Below are 22,983 nucleotides of genomic sequence, written 5' to 3'. Positions count from 1 at the left end.
CAGATCGAAAATAAAATTTATCTATTCTGATCTGTTGAGAGTCTTATGTCTCATCTCACACCAAGATCCAAACTAGCGAAGTTCTCCGTAAATTAAAAACAGCCATTCAGTGCAAGTGCGGCATGTCTATGAGATGCTTGAGGGTTGTTATCAGAGTTGTCGTTTTAGCACTTTGCTGCTAGATTCAGCATTTTTAAAGCCGAGATAGCATTAGTTGTATCTTCCTTACAACTAAACTTTTAGTGGATTTATTGAGAAAGATATGAGGTAAGTGTCCATATTAATCTCCGTTATTGATATTATAATTCTTAATAGAAACATAGATCGAGATAGTATTAGTTGTATCTTCCTTACAACTAAACTTTTAGTGGATTTATTGAGAAAGATATGAGGTAAGTGTCCATATTAATCTCCGTTGTTGATATTATAATTCTTAATAGAAACATAGACCGGAACCTTTGCTTTCGAAGATTATTATAAAAAGAAATACTAACTATAAAACGAACAATTGCTATTATATTAAACTAATTTTCAACTTAAAAATCCTTAATGAGCTTTCTATGGAAATGTTTGTTTAAAGTGCATCAGAATTATAATCAAGTGATAAGAATATCATTCGAAATAAAACTGCAATAATAAGAAAATTATAATTCTCATTTATTTTAAACAAATGTAAAAAGGCAATGAAAGGGTTCAAAAGTGTGATATAAAAAACAGTTTTTGCTTTTAAAGTTCGTCTACTGTTCTTGTAATTTGAGTTTTTGGTATAAATGCATTGTATATGTATTATTGCTTTGGATTTTGGAATAACTAATAGAACATTATAAAAAAGACGAAGTAAAGTATTGTACTAGTAGCTATAATTATGCAACAACGAGTCACTTAATTTAATAGGGTGTTCCTAATAAATTTTATTGAAGCAGTTTAATTAATTTAAGTCACTAACGAAGTTAATTATATTATTATAAAAAAATTACTCATACGTCAGGGGGCTCTTTAAAATTGTAACAGGTATGAAGGCTCACTTAATTGGTATAAATAAATATTAAGTTTTACATTGTATGGATAATTAAAAAATGGTTCTTTGCATTCTTTTACCAATTCTATGTATAAATTTACTTACACATGATAGGAGGTAGAAATACTCGAATGTTTTATATGGCAATATACACTTCATAGATGAACACGTAAGCGAATAATGCTATAAACCAATCGAAGCACTTGAACAAAGAATTTTAAAAGAAAAAAATAAACAATATAGATATAAGAAAGAGTTTAACTAGAGACAGTCAACTCAATTCTTTTATAATTTTAATTCGTATTTCAAATTTCAAACTTCGTACTTCAAAACAAATCCTTGCACATTTCAGTTCAGTTTCGTAACATGCAGAGACATACATTGTGAATGTTAAAACAATCTAAAAACATTTCTTTATTTCTAATTCCAATTTTACTATGAATGAGTTCAAAACTTTTTACTTATAAATATAAGTATGTAGTACATATTAAATACATACCTCCAACTCCAGATACATCTCCAGACGCAAATAAGTACTTATACACAAGTGCATACGAGTATTCTCACGCTCATATACAAAACGAAAAATTCTCTATAGTAAAACTATAAAATTTCTGTAGTGTTTTTTGCACTTTTGCACACTTGCACAAAAAGAAATTGCATACAAAAGTATATGTAAAAATAAAAGATAAAATATTTTTACAATTACACTTTCTTAAACTATGTACTTTTGTCAGGTTCATACTTGAACTCAGTATGAGTACAAGATATGACGGCAAGAGCAAGTACAACAAATACTGCAGTACATGGAAAAAGTGCATTTCAGAGTAGTGCATACTCAGACCAAATTCAAAAATTGCATATTGCACACAGTGCTCGGCGCTCGGTACTCGGTACTTGGCAATTTATTCTCTCCAATCTTCATTGCAAAAATTCGTTGCGGAAAATATGGAAAGAAATCAGACCAGAAACTAACCAAGTACGTATGAAAACTTCTGTAAAAAAATAATGTCCCTTTGAAATTTTACTCTCCTTTTTCCCTTCTCCTACTTTTATTGCTATTTTATACAATTTTTGCTTCTTGACTTTCTGCTGAGCTTTTCTTTATTTTTGCACATTTTTTGTCTATAGTTTTTTTAAAAATTTTTTTTAGATTTTTTGCCGCACTGTACATTATTTCCTTTAACTTAATTTCGTTGGAAATTATTTTTCGATTTGCATGTAGTCATAGCTCGTTTAACAAAACTCTACGACTCCTTCAGGACTAACAAATGCATTACTAATGTTTGCCTTGTTCACTTAATTACAAAATTGCTGTCCTTAAATGTTTGGCATGTTCGGCTATGGATTTTGGTTTTTCTGGTTTTCATAAGAGTTTTGTGTCCTGCTTGAGTTTAATTTTATTTACTTCAATTTTAGTTCTATCAAACCGAAACCAACAAATTATTTGGATTATTTATGTATATGGGAGGGTCTATTGTTCAATTTTATCTAATAGTGTAAGACAGATGCATTAAATTTTTCCATACTTCAGTTTCATATTGTTTTAAAGAATTTTTAATTGTTATAGAAAGAAATATTTTAAGAGTTTGTTATTTAATATGTCTACAGTTATTATTTATAAGCTAGAGGTACCTGAAAATTTATATCATTACTCTGGAATTATACTTACTTTTACTTATTTCATTTAATTGGATATTATCAACATATGTAAGAAATGATCACGTTTAGTAACCTTTAGTAATTGTCTTCCCGCTGGCGTTGTTTAGAAATATTAAAGTGCGACCTGGTCTTTAATGCAGGTCTACTCTTTTCGAAAGTGTTATCTGTAGTTACATTTCAAGCACTTTTTTTATTTGGACATTTATAGTCATGTATTCAGTTATTCTTAGTGTGACTTAAAACTATCCACAGCTAAAAGAGATTCAAGATTGAACTGCTGAATGTGTTAGTGTATGCACTTCTGGGCTGATTTGTTTAGAAGTTCATTACCTTCGCAAAATGGAAGATCGTCAAACAACTGTGCGAAAAACGACTGCAGAATAAACTTCAAGTACTTCTTAAGGTGTAGTTAAAAATACCTAATATTAAGTTTTGGGTAAAAAATTGATATCACATTCGCTAATAATCCATATGATAGCATTTGATTGCGGGTTTGTCAGCAGTATCTGGGACATTGTGGTAGTATAAAAAGAATTGTGTGCATTCTCTTACAATCATGGTTTTAAACACAAGTTAAATCATTCTCTAAATATAGGCATTTCGTTTATACTCTCCCTTAACGTTTCAAAGATAAAGGTAATCTAGTCTAAATAATTTCTAATTGTACCACCTTGTGGTAATTCTATATTAGACTATTTGCTTTGCTAAATAAAGTGAAGCGGATTTGACTTTACTTCTCCTCTTTTACTTCACCTCTTTGATATTGAAGTCACTTAATCCGTTGTCCTAGGCTACGAAATAAAATGTAATTGATGTGTTTTATGTTTTCGCTAAACTTCTCAGTGAAGATAGTGTTGTAGTAAAGCACAGTAAGAGCTTTTCTACGCTTTTTGGTGTTGTTTTTAATATTTCCTTTCATACTCAATTTGGAGGATTGAATGAATTGATTCTCACTACTTCAGGGCTTTACTCCGGCACTATATTCGGTATGTTTAACTATTTCTTTATTAAGCATATTGATTTTTACTTGTTTCTGCATACACAATGAAGAAATAACATCGTCTCTCCACTCCTAATGGTTAAACATCAAGTTGAGTGTGGAAAACACCAAACCTAATAACAAAAAAAGTAATTATAAGCCAGTTCCTACTCTTCACCATAACAATTTACAGCATATTCGTTAGAATGTCTTGTATTTCATTTGAATGATATTAATGTCGTGAAGTTCATACAGCTCGTGATTCGTTTGGATATGGTATTCGTGGCTAACTCGTAGTGAATCAAAGACCTTACGAAGAACTTTTCATTTTCTCTTAATTTATTACTATACAAAAAATCCAGATATAAGTTTTCTTTATTAAACTAAGTTCCTAATATTTTTATGTTTTTTATTACAGAATTCATAAGATGAGAAAATACTAATTCTTTCACCCTGGATTCATATGATGTATTTAGATCTATAGAAAGTATTGTTAAACGCATATGTAAAATATCTAAAGCCAATATGTTTATTAATATTTTTTCAATAACTTACAATCACTTAACAAGTTCCAACGTTAGGGACATTTTCCCTTCCAGTTTATCACATTTACTCATCCTACACCCCTATTATAAAAATAATAATGTAAGAAACTTAACAAGTTATTTATGGAATATTGTTAATTTTGAACTTTAGGGATTGAGTGAGTGTTTTGAAATGATTACAGGACCCTCATCATTTAACGCAAAGCAGGAAACACAAACTTTGTCAACAATCTAACCTGAATTATTAGTTTCATTTTCGAACTAATAAACAAGTTTGTGCTTCCTTGAACTTGATAACATTTTAAATGTTGGCATGAATAATTTAGCACAATCAGTAACATAAAATCAAGTCAATATAAAGTGGAAACCCTCAGTAAAATATTTCAATATTCATTTTGAGAAAAGTGCATAATAAATCAAAGCCTGATAACAGCGGCAATAACGAACGAACATCTCGAACTTCAGGAACTTGTAAGCATTTAATGTAGTTAACCTTATGGAAAAGTAAGCAATATCCTTAATTTTATGTGTGGCTACGAGATTTCTACTAAACTGCCTAAGAAAAGTGCATAAATTAGAAAAGTTCAACCAAAAATTGTAGAAGTTTTTATCAACTGACGAAAACTCATGAATTATTTAAATAATGCCACACAAAGGCATTGCCCTAAAATTAAAAAAAAAACAAAAATAAAAATAAATAAAAATTATTATTCACGTTATTGAAAAATGTTTGCCGCTTCGTACTCGTTATGAGGGCAAATAATATCTGCAGCTAGAACAGAACTGAACATAACCTCAACTCAAGAGCTCGAAGACTCAATAATAAAAGTCAAAAGTGAAAATATCGAAAACTAATTGTACATGAAAATCAATTTCAGTAAAAGTTTTTTCAATGTGCGGAAATGTTTAAATAAACTACCCGCCGCACTCGAATTTCGCCCCTAAGTGGTGAAGGGCTGGTGCTGCGATATCGATACCACCACTTGCAAATACAATTTTCAATATTAGCATTAGCAGTCATAACAAACAACAACAACACCAAATGCACACACGCACACAAAAACAGGGTTGTGTTTAGTTGGTAAATTTGGTGGCGGTTAGAAGCGTGCGGGGTGAAATGGCGTAATGTTAAACAAGTCAAAAGTTATCTAATTTTTGCTTGCCTTGCCAATTACGAACTAAAATTGAAAATGTCTGCCAAATAAAGCATATTATTATAGCTTATTTAAGCGGACAATGGCCAAAGTAAAAAATGAGAGGAAATAAAAATGAACTTGTAGGAAGCAGCGAAACAAAAAAGAAAAGGAAAAGAAAAAGAAACCAATCAGTGGAGGCAAGCATTAAGGAAAGAAAGTATAGAAGTCAGTTCTTAGTACATTACTTTCAGCACAACGTGGCGTATGAGTTACCTAAATGAAATAAGCAATCGAAATATAGTAGCAGAATTTGTTGCCAATAAAAAGATTGAGCGCTGATAAGTATTGGTCTTCTGCGTTTGGTAAGGACAATGGTTGACAATAGCTGTAGTTTGGCTCAAGCTGCCTCAATGTATCACATATTATATTTAATGATTTTGTTGCTCTTAATATTTGACAGTTCAATAATCTCATCGTTTGTTTGGTTTTTTATTATATATATTTTTTTTACTCTACATAGATAGAATCTGTCTAATGAAGTTTGTATAATGTAGAAATATATTTATTTACTTTTGTTCAAATAGTCAATAGCAGTTGGATACTTTCAATTAAATTAACTTATTTTATGTGTCATAATGTATGGATTATTGGCATCAATTGTGCTCAATATAATTATAATGGAAGTGAAGGAAGAGTTTTGCAAGTAACTAAACTCATAAAAGCAATAAAACGTTAACGTTTAGGGCTTTATGTGATATGATCACATAAAACATATTTAGGGAATAAATTTTTATTGAAACAAACAAATTATAAATATTTCTAAATAACTGAATTATTTATAAGGTTTTAGTTTTTGTGAAAATGTAGAAACTAAAACAGTTCTCAGGTCAGCTTAGGTTATTATAATGATGCAATGAATCTAATTAAATCGTATTTTTTTTTTATAATTTATTTTCTTTTATTGCAATCTTTCACTTAAGAATAGATAATGAACAATATTTAAGAGTAAGTGGCTAAATACTTAAAATTATTGTGGGTTTGAATGGACTATGCTCAGTAGCGCATCCATCTGTTGAAGCTATAATCTTAATAACAAAATAGTTAGGATGATATTACAAACATTTTTTCTAATTTCTGGCTTGACTTTGTATACCATCCTTAACAACGGGGATATTGAGATCGTAGTGTATATACACATCTGTCATATATCTAGGAGCATTTGAGATCAATGTATTGGTTTTTGATTGGAAACGTTGAATAATCTATATACTTGAAGATGCAACACTTTCCCAGAGTTCAAAACCATAAGTCCAGATTGGTTTAAGTACAGCTTTGTATATAATAAGTTTATTATCGTTTGAAGGATTTGAGCTTTTCTTCTGTGTACAGTAAAGCTTCTGCAGTCTGATGCCAAATGCGTTTCTTTTGTAAAAGTATGATCCTTCCAAGTTAGTTTTGTGTCAAAGTGCATCCCTAAATACTGAATTTTAGTCTATAATACTAAAGATACATAATGCTCTCATTCAAGTTTATACTAAATATTGCCTGTTAAGTGATAATCATAGGAACCAAAATAAATGGAAAGTTAAAATTATGTACTTTTATAACATAACATTGATATTATATTAAAACATAGTGTAGTAATTTTTATTGATGAATTGACTTGTGCCTTACAGTTTTTAGATATAAATTTGTCTTAAATTCAGTCAAAAGTAACCAATTAAAACATTGTTATTTCATTTATACTTTCAATGTGAAAAAATTTATGTAAGTCAACACTAAAAATAAATTTTTTCAAAATTTCTTTAACTAAAATATATTCAAGATAAATTTTGCATTGAGTCTTTTTTGATGGATTCATTTTGAATTTTTTGCTTCATGTTGTTAATAAGATGACGATTCATCATCATGGCTGCAAACCTTATGCTGGCGTTAACAGTCTGTTGTCCATCCTGTGTACCAACATAATTGGTGGGATTGCGCTGAGACAAGGCCTGCTGCATTACAACATCATTGTTACGATTGAGCTCAGACAATTCATCCTTTATCACAACATCAGTGGTGGTGTTCAGTTGAGGTAATTCCATGCCTGATGCGCCATCCTCAATTACTGGTATCTATTATATAAAATCAATTATAGTTACGGTTTTATTTTTAAGTCGGTAACTCACTGTGGATACAAAGTTCATGTGCTGAATCATTTCCAATTCAAATGCTTCCGATGGAGTTTTATAGAGACAGACAAGCAAATCAAGCACATCTTCTCTAGATAGATTCATAATCAAACTTTATTTTTAATTTAAAATAAATTTTATGATTTAAATTTTCATTCTATATTTTTAAATATTATTCTGTATTTTCAAATACTAGAAACTACTATGTTTAAAAAATTTTTGTTCGAAGAAAATCTTTTTTTCAAAAATAGTATTAAAAAGGTATTAGTTATACTTTATTTTTCCAAAATAAAAACACAATAGCCGCGAATTTGTAACAATCTTAAGTGAAATCCAAAAAAATCTAAACAAACCAAATTGAAATACAAAAGAGATTGACATGAAATTAATGTGAAACTACAAACATTTCCATTTTTTATTTGGAAATTGACGCGATGTTGAACCGAAGTTAGCAACAATTGTAGGCGCAAGAGTGGAATTCAGGCCAAGTCAATGGGCATCACATCAAGCCAAGTAAGCAGCACAAGGACATTTCAATTTGGTAGCCTGCGGACACAACCAGAATACGTTCAATACCAATGAGAAGGTTAGGAAGCTGCAATATCGTGCAGATTTTTGTTGTTAGGAAAACACAGATTGTCGATGGATGCTGAGGCGAAATACAAGTGGCTTGGAATTGTTGTGGTATGGCCTGAATCCAGGTATCACTGATGTGGCGTTGTGGCAGCGCTGCGCCTGTGATAGGCATGAATTTAAATGAGTGTAGTTAAGAGGGATACATACATTCAAGCCCATTGCCATTTTCAGGATGTTTCTATTGTGTTTAATTGAGGTTTATTGAAATACTCGTAATTGTGGGTGCTACATAAGTTTCTGATTAAATCTTGTAGTTCGAGTAATTAGATTTAAATTTCTTGGTATATTATTTGTAGCAGTTCTTGTCATACGTGTGTACTTCAAGCTTTAATTAGTTGGAAAATGAGTGTCAAGAAATTCGAAACAAATGTTTTAAGATTATTTCACTTCATGAGATTCCTTATTTAGAGTGGTTCTTACTTAGCTCATCAAGAAATTCGGAAATCATCACCTGCAAATGGAGTATGTTTAATAAATTTACTTTAAAACGAGTAATTTCGCGTATTATATGAACTGTATTAAGTAGTGAATAAGCTCAAGAAGTTATTTTTGTGTGTGTGTGGGAATATGATAGTCCATTATGAGGCAAAAGTAATGTCGTTTTTGTTGTAATATTACAGTTAGAGGGCACGCAGTATGTTTTAATAATCTTAGGTAAAGATAAATATATTTGTAATCCGATAGCTGCTGTATTATTTCCATAAAAAGGATAATGTCTGTAGAGTTTTAACTGGTGTTGTTGAACAGGTAGTTAAGGAAATGGAACTCTTTTCGTACAGTGAACATACGCTTTTTGGTCAGTACCAAGCAGTTACATAGTAGTTGAGTGATTATTTTTTGGCGAATATGCTAAACGTATGTATTCCAAAACTAATCTGCTTTATCAATTACGCAGTTAGATTTCAAAACTGAGTTTTGTATAACAGGGTATGTCATACTAACACATGACAGAAGGGATAGCACTTTTGTCACTAAAAAATCGACAATCTTCCTGCACTTATGACTTACAATCAACATAACAGATCATACATAATCACAGTCCTTATAGATTACTGCTATCAAAGAAAATTTATATAATTAAAATATTTGGAAAGACTTCTATATATTTAAGTGTTAGCTACATTGCTGTAAGAAAAAGTAATAATGAGATACAAATAGTATATCGATAGATATGATCTATGGTTGATGTGATAATCCGTAGAGATCTATATGATAGATAACATGAAAGGTGTTACAAAAATGAATACAAGGGTTAAGATATGGTTGGGAAAATTAAGTGCGAAAGTGGAAGAGGATTGCTTATGAAAAAGTTTGAATTATGGATGAGTAAGATTTTAACTAAAGCTAAACCGGGTCAAGATGAAAACACCTTTTAATTGAGTGATATTTCTATCAATGCTGACCTCAAGGCGGAGAAATATTGCCAAGGACCAAGCCAAGGATACAAATAGTGCATTAGAACATAACAAAAGTTAGATGAATGCATAGCGGATAGAGCAAATGTCGTATATGGGTTCCTCTGTTTCTAATACAAAGCCAAATTATTTTCATATATAACCGTAAAAACTCAGTAGGAATCCTAACCAAATTATCAGCTCTCGGTTAATTGAATGTTATATACGGCATATATAATGAAGCATCTCTGATAAAATATAAGGTATATTCTAGCTGATATTAATCTATATTAATTATTATTTTTTTGATATGTGTTGAATGGGAAAAGGGAAAGTGTTTGATGACAGTTTATTTTTAATTCGTTTGCGATTTGAATAATACCTCTGAACTCTAAAGCTCAGATTTAATTTATGGATATAACATAGCACCTCTTTCAATATACCTTTGTAAGAGAATTAAAGTGTGATCGGAAATCTTATATTATATATGTATGTGCTATATTCGAAATAACAATCCTTTACAAATCCACCTTTCCAAAAGTGAAGAAGGTATAATAGTAGTTTGGATCTCATTCTCTTTACCTCTATTTGTTTTGTTTTTTTTTAATGAAATATTAATATTTTCCACTTTTTAAATTTAAATTAAATTTTTGTATTATGAAGAAGGAACGTACACATCTCTTAAAAGTGTTAGTTATCATGCATAAACTTTACACAAGAATAACTTTTTGAAAATAATTAAAAGAATTACATAACATTATTTTTTGCACCTAATAACACTGCACGAGCATCCACTGTTTTATAAATACCCGGGGGCCAGACCCCTATAGTTTCGACTGCGTGTAGTGCGGTGATTTCGTATCTTGTCCCTTTTACGCAATGCAGTTGCAGTTTGAATGCAATTTTAATGTGGCAAACGGTTGACAAGGAATTTTCAATTTTGATATGCCACAGTGCAGTAGAACAAATAAAGAGAAAGATGGGACATCTTACAGCGAATATAATAATAAAAATAGGGGAGAAAGTACTTAAGAAAAAAACATACAATTGAATAGAAAATGATTGGTTTTAACATTTTGAAGATTAGAACGCATCAGCCCATTTAAAGTCATAGGGAAAGCTAAAAAGTCATTTAAAAACTGCTACAAGTAGGATTTATGGCAATTTTAATATTTTGTACATATATAAAAGTATAGGTATATGTCGATTTTATATACAGCATAATGTTAACTATTGTATACGTTTCTATTATTAATAACAATGTGTACTGAAAAATGTGGCTTAATTCAACAGGAATTAAATTTGAGGTATGACAACTCTCAAAGTGTTGCCAACCCAACGTACATATTTTACTTAATGGCTTTTTTATTTTCAAGCACGCGGAAGTATTTTTGTCTTAGTTTTAAGGAAAAATTATACGGGATGAAAATTCAAACACGTAATGGTATAATAGCACTATATTTTCCCGGAAAATTATTGGTAGGTATTGTTATACTCACTCATGTTTTTAACAGTACCTACTTCTAGTTGAAATATCAACCTCGTTAAGCATATCGCTTCAATAAGAATAAATACTTTATGCTAACTAAAGTACGGAATAAACAAATCGGTCGTTTTGTCAATGCTATGCCATTGGTCTGAAATAGTTTTGGAAAGTTAGGGCTCAAATGTAACGAAATTTGTGCGCAATCGAAGACAAGTGACTGCTAGGTCACAATGGATTAAAGAGTTAAACCCAGCAAGTTCAACAAACGGACAAAGTCTCATCTGTGATTAAAAAATATTGGGCTGAATAGAGCATTCGAATGTGGTCAAAAGGTAAGGTCTCACTCTTTCTGATGGTCACGGTGATGATCGGTTGTGAGTGACAATTATCAACTCTATATTGTTGTTTTGGACAATAATATCAAATTTACTGTGAATTATTACCTTAAGAAAGGTTCTTGAATAGTGCTTTGAACAATTCGAATAAGAAGGAGTGGACATTTCAAAAAGATTCTACACCGTCATATAGTACAAACCAAACAACAATAACAGATAGACAAAGTTTCAAAGGTTATTTTAGAGGTTATTTTTTCCTGTGGCTAAAATTTACACACATTAAACTATTCGGATACTAAATGGTTATGATTAAGAAGCAATGATTTCGACCTCGACGAATATATGATTTTTTAGATAAAAATCGATATTTTAATGACGATAACATTTTTTACTGATTCTAATTCATTACTTTAGAAAGTACTTTGTTTTATTTGACCCAAGCAAATTATTCCATAGACAGTAAATTATGCAGACAACTGTTAAAGCTAAGAAAAAAAATATTCATTTTAAGTTGAATTAAATTTCTTGATACCAACTATAGACCAATGATATTTCAACGATGGTAACATTTTTTACTTACATGATCCACATTCACTATAACGGAAAGTAGTCTTATAAATTTAAATAAAGTCCTTTAAATTTTCTACTGTAGTTTTTGAAATATATAATACATATAAAGTATTTAATTACATTTTCACATGTTACTAGATTATTATCAACTACTATATATAACTTTAATAATAAAAAGGTATTACTAATTTGTTACTCAATATGCACATATATCCCATTTTAGACCTCTAACCTTTTAACTTTAAGAAAACTGCAAACAAGGAATAAGTAGCTTTACAAGCCGCGATGTAAGTATTTAAATCTAGTTGCAGTATTCTACCAGCTAGGATAGGCCTTTTCATTAGAGCTCGTTCCGTAAACAAAATCATGTGCTTTTTATACTTTTCAGTTTGGTCAAACCATTTGCTTGAGAAAGCAGCATACGGCAGCTTATCGAACATCAGTTGAAAATCAGTGCTGAAATAACAAGTCGGAAAGATTTGTAAAATCATCGCACAGATATAGACAAAGTAGTAGACTCTGTTAAAATAGTCGTTAAGATAAAATAGCAAAGCGGCCATAGCTACACAAATGTTGACTGCAGATACCGTGATTTGCACAAACATTGGAAAAGCGATGAGTTCCTCAAGTAAATCGCAAAGTCTAAAAAAATTAAACTTTTGTTAGTATAATTGCTTTTTTTATAAAATCAAAAAATAATTTACTTATAAAGATTTATTTGATCTTGAATGCAACATAGAAATTCGCGTTCATTTTCTCGCAGATTATCACTAGAATCGCAGCACTTTGAGATACGTATTGCGAGTAGCTTGATATGGACAGTTAGTAAGCAGAGTAATATTACAGGTATGGTTTCATTGGCATAATTCTGAGCTATCGCGATACATATACCCACAAACTGATATGAGTGTGCAAGTAAATACTTCACATTAGAGGTTTTCCAATCAAATGGAAACCAACCCGGGTAGAGCAGTATCCTTTCTTGACCAATAACTGCGGTCATTTCAGCAGTAAGAGCTACAGCTGCGTAAACGAGTGCGAATGTTTTTATTATTATTTTTAATTTTTTGTTCAATTTGTTATGGTAAAAATAATGTTCCTCTGTACTCGTGATACGTGCATCCAATTTATCCAATATTTTTTCAATTTCTAGCATTTTCTTCAAATTGACGGCAAAGCTCATGAATTTAATACTGCAAGCAATAGTAGTTACGGAAATTGCCAAATTCTTTATGTCATCTGCTACTTTATCATTGCGGAAAATTAACACAGATAAATGCAAAGGATACAAAATTGTGACCATTATATTCAACATTATAGCGTAAGTCCAATAAAGGCTTTTGTGTTTTAGATGAGGTCCGGCATATATGCCTAAGTATTTCCAAATTTTCCATTGCTTGGTGAAGTATGATTTGCTGTGAATAGAAGTCATTTCCGAAGGACACCTCTTCTGGTACTGTGAGTGAATTACATTTTAATAGCATTTAAACGAAATAATTTTATGCATTTATGGCTCTATGAAATATTAATTATTGAATATTTTGCATAACATTCAAAGTTTTAATATAACAATATTAACGAAAATGTGTTATAATTAAGTGGGAACGTGATTTCCTGGAGCAAATGTTTTGTACCCATAAATGCATAATGAAATATTTAAACAAATTTTATTTTAAATTTAAGTAAGTAAATTCTTCTTCGCATGTTAGTACCTTAGTCGAAGAATCTCCTACCAGTTTTTCCTAACAAAGATATAATTTTATAATAAGTTGCATGCAGTGCATATAACAAATCGATGTTATTTTTATCAGTTTATTTTTATACTCATAATTCATGTCAATAAATAGTAGTGGTTCAAAAGTTCTTCCAACTGTTTGAAGTTTCAAGGACTTTTACATACTAAAGAAATGACATTTTCATTTCTACATATGTTGGGAATGGAATGTTTTTAATAATATTTTCAAGCTACTGAGTAAAATACCTTCAATAATATTTTCATATACATCCTAAAGACTGAATACGTCCGTTAAATGCACAATGTTCTCAATACTATTCAATACCACGTCTCAGACAGTGTTTGCGTCCATGTCTTGCATAATGTCCGCATTCAAATAGTAATGCTAAAAAAGTCAGCATACTGACACTTCGTCAATTTATGTTTCAATTCAAAAATTGGCATTATTGTTTAACAGTTTAGTAATGTGGACGCAGAAATTATAGAGTTTTGAAGAGGTTTATACTACAAAAAATTTAGCTAGTTAAGGAAGCATTGACCAGAACAGTTGTCTGAATAGTTAAAACAATTTCAAGCAGTTCAATTAATTTTTTTTAACTCGTTGCTTTTATCTTTTTATCTCTAAATAATATCTCAACATTACCAGTAAGTTAGTATATGCTAAACAATCTTATCCTATCCATGATAAATATTAGCAAAATGGCTGGAGAGAGAGATAGTGTTAACTACTGAAATTATGATAATTGAAAATTCAAATTTTTATTTTAAAAAATTCTTTAATATATGGCATAATAACACTAATTTATATTGGGTTATTATTATTAATTAAATGTTGTAGATATTGCAGTAATATAAAAGAAGTTACTATTGATAAGCATTTGTTCTCTATACTTGTATATTGAAAAAATAAGACATTGCAAAAAAAACAAATAACTTTAAGTATACTTTATTCAACTATTTTGAAATCCTAACGATTTGCTATTTATCTTGAATATTATAAACGGATTGACTACTATCCAAACATTTTCCTTACGAAAACATCAGCCTTTAAAATTTAGAAAAAAGGCAAATAAGGAATAAGCTCCTTTGCAAGCAGCAACATAAGTATCCAAATTTAATGGCAAAATTCCACCTACTAGAAGAACTCGATGCCTCAAAGAACGTTCAGCAAATAAGATCATGTGCTTCTTGTATAGTTTGCTTTGGCCAACCCAGTTGCTACAGAAAACGGCATATGGCAACTGTTCGAACACCACTTGAAAATCACTGCTAAAGTAACAAGTCGGAAAAATTTGAGCAGTCATTGCTAAAACATATACAAAATAATATACTCGATCAAAATAATCGTTCAGATAAAACAATAAAGCGGCAAGAGCCACACAAATGTTGGCAGCAAAAACACTAATTTGTACAAATGTCGGAAAGGTTATGAGCTCTTCAATCAAATCACAAAGTCTGCAATAGAAGTATTATTTGATTTGAGTTATTTTTCAAAAAAATTGAAAATATTTTACTTATAAAGTTTAATTTGATCCTTTATACAAAGCATCAATTCGCTTTCATTTTCTTGCAAATCTCCGCAAACTCCACAGCACTTAGAGATACGTATTTTGAGTAGTTTGATGTGACCTGACAGTAAGCAAAGCAATAGTGCAGGTGTAGTCTCATTGGCAAAATTCTGAGCTATTGCTATACATATACCTCCAAACTGATATATATGTACGAATAAATACTTCACAGTAGAGCTGCTCCAATCGAAAGGAAACCAACCGGGATATAGAAGGACTTTGTCTTTACCCATAAATGTGGTTAATTCAGCTGTAATAGCCACGGAAACATAAACAACTAAATATGCATTTGCAGTTATCCTCATTTTCTTGTCCAAGTCATTATTGTAAAAATTGCTTTCCTCTATACCCTTGACACGTGAGTCCAATTCATCCAAAATTTTTTCAATTTTCTGCATTTTCTTTAAATTGAAGGCAAAACTTATAAATTTCAAGCTGCAAGCAATGGTGGTTAAGGAAATTGCTAAGTTTTTTATATTATCAGCTGTTGTATCATTGCGAAAAAGTAAAACGGCCAAATGTAAAGGATATAAGATTGTAACCATTATATTCAGGAACATGCTGTAACACCAATAAAGTCTTTTACGACTTAGATGAGGTTCAGCATATATGCCTAAATATTTCCAAATTTTCCATTGCTTAGAGAAGTATGCTTTACTGTCAATAGAAGTCATTTTAGAAGGACACCTTCCCTGGTACTGTATCGTAATAATTCAAAAGGCGCAATTTTATTTACTTATTACTTTTTAAAATTATAATTTTAAATTTCATTTGATGAAGTGGGAATATGTGTCACAGGAGCAGTTGTTTTCTATATTGGAATGTATAATAAAATACTATATTTATTTGAATGGTAAGGAGACCTATCAGGTGAGTTTTTTATTCCTTTTTATTACTGCCTAACTATTAGTGACATTAGTGACTGGTAAAATTTGATTTAATTGAAACCTAATTTATCTATATGTACTTATATTCCAACTACCTAAAGTCATAAAAAGTCATTTAATTAAATGTGCTGACAGCATACACTAGTTACTGCCGGAACTAGTACTTAATTTGCTTTCCATGTATCCTTCACTGCTTTACAAACACTTCATAAAAGTGTGCAGGTTATACATGTAATAATACGGTACATTGAATCAAATCAAGTATTTTTTAGCATATAATTTCAAAGGTCTCTAATTAGAGAGCAATAAATCACCCAATTTGTCATAAAATAATTTCACATATGTTATCTTTAGTATACGCATGTCCGGAACTTTAGCCTCTTAGCTTTAAAAATACTGCAAATAAAGAATAAGCTCCTTTGCATGCAGAGATATAAGTATCTAAATTCAAACGAAGTATTCCACCAGCCAGAATAGTTGTCTTCATGAGGGCACGTTCTGTAAATAATATCATGTGTTTTTTATATCGTTGGCTTTGATGAGTCCAATTGCTGGAAAACACAGCATATGGCAGCTCTTCGAACATCACTTGAAAATTATTACTAAAGTAACACGCTGGAAATATTTGCAAAATCAAAGCCACCAAATAGAGAAAATAGTAGACTCTATTGAAATAGTCATTGAGGAAAAAAAACAAAGCTGCCATAGCCACACAAATATTTGCTCCAGAAACTAAGATTTGTACAAACAGCGGAAAGGCTATGAGTTCCTCAATCAAATCGCAAAGTCTAAAACAAAACATAAATAAACTAAATGTGTTTCATGAAATTTAAAAATACTTCACTTATAAAGATTAATCTGATCTTTGATGCAACGCAAAAGTTCCAATGCTATACAAATCCAATAATCTGATATAGGTGTGCGAACACATACTTCACAGTAGAGCTGCGCCAATCAAAGGGAAACCAGCCCGGGTAAAGAAGTACTCGTTCGTGAACATTAAAGGTGGATAATTCAGCTGTAATGCCGATGACTACATAAAGGACTAGAAATACATTTGCAATAATATTCATTTTAAAATGCAGTTCGTGGCTGTAAAAGTGTAACTCCTCTCGACTCTTGATTCGCGTATCCAATGCATCCAACATTTCTTCGATTTTCTGCATTTTCTTCAAATTAATAGCATAACTTATAGATTTTATACTACAAGCAGTGCAGGTTAAGGAAATAGCTAAATTCTTGATATTATCAGCTAATGTATCATTGTGGAAAATTAACACGGATAAATGCAAAGGATACAATACTGTAAATATTATATTTAATATTATACCGTAACACCTATAAATCCTTTTATGTATGAGTTGAGAGTCGGTACATATACCTAAGAATATCCAGATGTTCCATTGCTTGGTGAAGTATGATTTGCTGTTAATTGTAGTCATTTCAGTATGATAGCTCTGTTGATACTGTACGGCCAATGCATTTTGAAAGTTATTAAGTGACTTTTCGATTCATTGGTTTATCAAATAATTATTATAAAGTTTGTATTTCATTCGAAGTTATTTTAATTCACTTCAAGTGTAGGTTGGGTTTGTGGGAATGTTACTGACACTGCCAGTAGTTTGAATACTCAAATGCACACTAAAGAACTTTGCCTGTGTGAATATTAAGTCCATGGCATAAGAATTGCATTACTATCGTGTCAGAGCCTAATTATGCTTAAGTTTAAAATTACAACTTTATCTTTTTAATAATAAATGTAGTTAAAACAAAGTTGTGAATTAAATAATAAATGCAATTCATATATTTTAGTATTTAATTTGTTTTTGTTTTCAATATCTTTTTAGAACGATGAAACACTTCTTCGATAGGATGCATAAGCTAGTAACCATTGATTCAATTATATATGAATTTCTCATTTTATTTAAATTTTAATTAAATTCTACTTTGTTGGTCTAAAACTGAAACCTGTTGTGCCGGCTTTTAGACTACGTCTTGGTTAGAGTTCAGGTAGAATTCTATTTCCTACATACAAATTCTAAAAGCTCTTTAACCTCTTCTCGGACAGGATATTGACCATAAGACTTTAAATTAACTTATTTGCATGTCCATTCATTTTAGTAGATTGCAATTGGACTAGTATTACACTCCATATTATTTCTTATTGGTACTTAACAACAAGTATATTTTTAAAAGCACAAATACAGCATATTTTTTTTAAACAACTATTTATTTTTATGAATAACACTTTTTATAATTTATTTGAAAATTATACCTAAATCAACTGAGTGCAAATTTACTCAGTGCATTATACTGAATTACTACGTAAGTGTGTTACATGATATAAAAAAACTCATGTCATATATTCTTTTATCATATTCAGATATTTTTACAATTTTAGCCTTTTAATTTCAAAAAGACGGCAAACATAGAATAAGCTCCTTTGCAAGCCGCAATATAAGTATCCAAATTTAGTTGCAGTATTCCACCAGCCAGGATAGGTCTTTTCATGAGGGCACGTTCTGTAAATAATATCATGTGTTTTTTATATCGTTGGCTTTGATCAACCCAATTGCTTGAAAAAACAGCATATGGTAGCTCTTCGAACATCATTTGAAAATCAGTGCTAAAGTAACAGGTCGGAAAGATTTGTGAAATTATTCCCAGAAGATAGAGAGAATAGTAGACTCTACTGAAATAATCATTGAGATAGAAAATCAAGGCAGCCATAGCCACACAAATATTTACTCCACAAACTAAAGTCTGTATGAACATCGGAAAGGCGATGAGTTCCTCAATCAAATCGCAAAGTCTGTAAAAACGAACTTGTACGGCATACATTATTAGTAAGATAAGAAAATTAATTTACTTATAAAGATTTAATTGATCTTTGATACAATTCAATAACTCCAGTTCATTTTCTTTTGGGTTTTCAGAGTTGTCACAAGCATTACTGATGCGAATGGTGAGTAGTTTGATATGTCCAGCCAGTAAGCAAAGCAATATAGCAGGTGTGGTTTCACTGGCATAATTTTGTGCTAATGCTATAGAAACTCCGACAATCTGATATAGGTGTGCCAGTAAATATTTAATAGTGGAGCTGCGCCAATCAAATGGAAACCAACCTGGGTAAAGTAGTGTACGATCCTCAGTCACAAGAACAGATAATTCAGCTGCGAAGTCAAGAACAATACACAGAACGAGGAATACATATATATTGATTTTAATTTTGGTCTGTAATTCATTGTTGTAGTAGTGACGTTCCTTTTTACTCCTGACACGTGCATCCAATGCATCCAACATTTCTTCGATTTTCAGCATTTTCTTCAAATTGATACCATAACATATAAACTTTATACTACAAGCAGTGCAGGTTAAGGAAATAGCTAAATTCTTGATATTATCAGCTAATGTATCATTGTGGAAAATTAACACGGATAAATGCAAAGGATACAAAACTGTAAATATTATATTTAATAATATACCGTAGCACCAATAAAGTCTTTTATGGCTTAGATGAGGTGCGGCATATACACCTAATACTTTCCAGATTTTCCATTGCTTGGTGAAGTATGCTTTGCTGTTAACTGAAATCATTTCAGGATGAGACGTTCGCTGTTACTGTATGGTTAAAGCAAATTCAATGCCTATAAGTAGACTAATTTCTTCTAGTTATTGCTCTACAAATAATTAATTACTGAAATTTATGCATAATTTGCAATTAAGCTAAAAGTAGCGTGATTATGTGGGAATGTGCTATATCAAAGCAGTTGTTGTACATGCTTAGATACGCAGCAAAATACTTTTTAAAATACTTTACACTATAGGGTATAGGGTATAAAGGTATATTAGTTCCATCAAGATGTTTGTGATACCAAGAAGAATACTCTCGAGATCAAGCAATGAATCAAATTAACGACATACGAGTTTATCTGCTAATTGGGTAATCCATATCTAAGTGTGTTCAACTAATGAATCTTTCCACAAAGTCCTTTGTGAACCCACTTAGATGAACTCAACAAATACAGGAAATTAGATCACTATGTGATGTATAGTGCCCACACAAGATGTGTGTTGGATATGGATTTATGATTTTAAAAAAATATTTGCCTGGATCTGGATCTAGGGTCTAAAAAATTAGTGGCTTAAATAAGTCACTACAAAACTTTTTTTTTTTTTTCGAGGCTGGGGAACAAAAAATGTCTACACACACCCGCAGAAACGTCTTTCTGTGGGTAGTGCACGGTTAGCCACTATATTACTGATACCACTATTTGTACAATAGTAGTATATTTGAGGGGCATTAAATATTCGGTTTTGCTATTGATAATTTCCTTTTCGTTGCACATTTATATTAAAAATTCAGAGAAAGCTACGCACATTTTTTACAAGCTGCATCTATGTTAAAATAACTGTCGTTTGTTCTTATATTATTACTAATAATTTAATAATCTTAATTGTCATAATTAGCTCATAACTAATTAGGTAGGTAGATGAAATGCGAGGAAGGTGGCATCCTCCTCATTCGCTTAAGAAACCAGTTTTAATATCACATGGGTGGAATGTTTAGTATATTAGTAACGCATTATTAATTGAAAGCATATTGTCAATTCTAGTCTTGGAAATATTGCTAAATGAGTTAAGAAATGTGGTTCCTAAAAGCTTCAATCTGCGTCTGCGTCAGTCTGGAAACAGACATAACATGTGTTCTATTATCTCTTCTATGAGCGCCTATAAACACGGTCTGTAAGAGTTTCGGTAGGTGCAGGTCGATCTTGGTTCAGGTCGTTTTGTAGTTTAGTGTCCCTCAAAAACCGATATTATTTTGATACCTCCGACCTGCTCCTGTAGAATGTTCATATTAATCAATACATTCTTGTGCAAGTAGTAAGGAAAAAAACTAAACGAGAAATCTATTCATAATATTTAATATAAAACTTTTACTCAATATTTATTTATTATATTTTTTAATATTTTTTTAATTTATTTATTCTACTACATTATATCACAGTAATAAATAAATAAATGTGTAGAATTTTTTCAATGCTTTCAGCTTATGACGTACAAAATCAAATATATATGCTTTGTATCTATTTGGTTTAATGACGAATTACCGTCCTAAATCCTACTTGATTTAGGACATCTCTCTGTGCATAGAATACTAAAGTGTCGGTGAGGAGAATGCTAATAATTTTTTTTTGTACTCCAATTTTGATTAATTAATAAACGGTTCGAGAGGTTAGTAACGAAGAGGAGAAAACCTTGGTGACTTTTTAAAAGGTATATATAGTTTTAATCAGCATTAAGAGATGAATGGATGTGACCGTACCTCTCGGTCTACTTGGTTTTCACATAGGTAGTCATGAAGTGAAGGTCTGTGTATGATATTTTTATCAAATGAGATTGGTGAAGTTTGAATATGAATATTATTTAATTATTTGGTTGTGTGTGACCATGGATTAGTTATTTAGCATATCTCACAAAATTGACTTTTCCAAATTAAATTGCAGTAGAACGCAATTGGATCACTACAGTCAGTTTAGTTAAATACAGTCACGTTTCTATTGACATAAGTAAAATGTTAAATATTTGTACATAGAGTGCTCATATTGTTAATTTATTGCTAATAAATTTTATATAAAATTCAAATAAATATTTCTTATTGGTATTAACAACAATATCGTATTTATTTAAATATATAACACTTTTTAGATCGTTTGAAAATTACACCTAAGTCAACTGTGTGAATACGTACTCCATTTATTAAATTACTACATGTCTATAATAAAAGTGTTAATTATGAATTATTAAAATGTGTAATATGATATAAAAATACTCATATTTTGAGGCACTTCTAAATCCTTAGCCTTTCAATTTCAAAAAGACGGCAAACATAGAATAAGCTCCTTTGCAAGCCGCAATGTAAGTATCCAAATTTAGTTGCAGTATTCCACCAGCCAGGATAGGTCTTTTCATGAGGGCACGTTCTGTAAATAATATCATGTGTTTTTTATATCGTTGGCTTTGATCAACCCAATTGCTTGAAAAAACAGCATATGGTAGCTCTTCGAACATCATTTGAAAATCAGTGCTAAAGTAACAGGTCGGAAAGATTTGTGAAATTATTCCCAGAAGATAGAGAGAATAGTAGACTCTACTGAAATAATCATTGAGATAGAAAATCAAGGCAGCCATAGCCACACAAATATTTACTCCACAAACTAAAGTCTGTATGAACATCGGAAAGGCGATGAGTTCCTCAATCAAATCGCAAAGTCTGTAAAAACGAACTTGTACGCATACATTATTAAAAAGATAAGAAAATTAATTTACTTATACAGATTTAATTGATCTTTGATACAATTCAATAACTCCAGTTCATTTTCTTTTTGGTTTTCAGAGTTGTCACAAGCATTACTGATGCGAATGGTGAGTAGCTTGATATGTCCAGCCAGTAAGCAAAGCAATACAGCAGGTGTGGTTTCATTGGCATAATTTTGTGCTAATGCTATAGAAACTCCGACAATCTGATATAGATGTGCCAGTAAATATTTAATAGTGGAGCTGCGCCAATCAAATGGAAACCAACCTGGATAAAGTAGTGTACGATCGTCAACCACGAGAGTAGATAATTCAGCTGCGAAGGCAAGAACAATATAGAGAACTAGGAATACATTTAAATTGATTTTAATTTTGGTCTGTAATTCATTGTTGTAGTAGTGATGTTCCTTTTTACTCCTGATACGTGCATCCAATGCATCCAACATTTCTTCGATTTTCATCATTTTCTTCAAATTGATACCATAACATATAAACTTTATACTACAAGCAGTGCAGGTTAAGGAAATAGCTAAATTC

General features: G+C 30.9%; 3 protein-coding genes across 4 annotated transcripts; all 3 read right to left on the bottom strand.

Annotated features, from left to right (window-relative positions):
* Positions 1-7,070: 7,070 nt before the first annotated feature.
* Positions 7,071-12,027, bottom strand: LOC119674599. 2 transcript variants are annotated; one of them, XM_038085756.1, is made up of 3 exons: positions 11,946-12,027; positions 7,512-7,605; positions 7,071-7,457 (listed from the first exon to the last, which is right to left on the bottom strand). In XM_038085756.1, exons 1-3 carry the CDS (start codon positions 11,954-11,956, stop codon positions 7,161-7,163), a joined length of 402 nt encoding a protein of 133 aa, XP_037941684.1. In that variant the 5' UTR covers positions 11,957-12,027; the 3' UTR covers positions 7,071-7,160. The 2 variants fall into 2 exon arrangements, with proteins under 2 accessions (XP_037941684.1, XP_037941675.1); XM_038085747.1 differs by lacking the exon at positions 11,946-12,027 and having other exon boundaries at positions 7,512-7,652.
* A 135-nt stretch (positions 12,028-12,162) lies between these two features.
* Positions 12,163-13,238, bottom strand: LOC119667090 (odorant receptor 59a-like). Its single transcript, XM_038076375.1, has 2 exons — positions 12,640-13,238; positions 12,163-12,577 (listed from the first exon to the last, which is right to left on the bottom strand). The coding sequence occupies exons 1-2, from the start codon at positions 13,236-13,238 to the stop codon at positions 12,163-12,165; spliced, it is 1,014 nt and encodes a 337-aa protein (XP_037932303.1).
* Positions 13,239-14,710: 1,472 nt separating this feature from the next.
* LOC119667089 (odorant receptor 23a-like) lies at positions 14,711-15,636 on the bottom strand. Its single transcript, XM_038076374.1, has 2 exons — positions 15,185-15,636; positions 14,711-15,125 (listed from the first exon to the last, which is right to left on the bottom strand). Exons 1-2 carry the CDS (start codon positions 15,634-15,636, stop codon positions 14,711-14,713), a joined length of 867 nt encoding a protein of 288 aa, XP_037932302.1.
* Positions 15,637-22,983: the final 7,347 nt, after the last annotated feature.

The sequence above is a fragment of the Teleopsis dalmanni genome, chromosome 1 (assembly GCF_002237135.1).
Source record: "Teleopsis dalmanni isolate 2A chromosome 1, ASM223713v2, whole genome shotgun sequence".
NCBI lineage: Eukaryota > Metazoa > Arthropoda > Insecta > Diptera > Diopsidae > Teleopsis > Teleopsis dalmanni.
This window is presented reverse-complemented; position numbering and strand designations above follow the sequence as displayed.

Bases quoted from the DNA above. Each gene is read 5' to 3' on its own strand.
- LOC119667090 (XM_038076375.1), bottom strand. From the start codon at position 13,238: ATGGTCACAATTTTGTATCCTTTGCATTTATCTGTGTTAATTTTCCGC. The intron at 12,578-12,639 runs GTAAATTATTTT...TAATTTTTTTAG, and splicing joins GATCAAATAAATCTTTATAA to ACTTTGCGATTTACTTGAGG.
- LOC119667089 (XM_038076374.1), bottom strand. From the start codon at position 15,636: ATGCAGAAAATTGAAAAAATTTTGGATGAATTGGACTCACGTGTCAAG. The intron at 15,126-15,184 runs GTAAAATATTTT...CTTCTATTGCAG, and splicing joins GATCAAATTAAACTTTATAA to ACTTTGTGATTTGATTGAAG.
- LOC119674599 (XM_038085747.1), bottom strand. From the start codon at position 7,619: ATGAATCTATCTAGAGAAGATGTGCTTGATTTGCTTGTCTGTCTCTAT. The intron at 7,458-7,511 runs GTGAGTTACCGA...TTTATATAATAG, and splicing joins ACATGAACTTTGTATCCACA to ATACCAGTAATTGAGGATGG.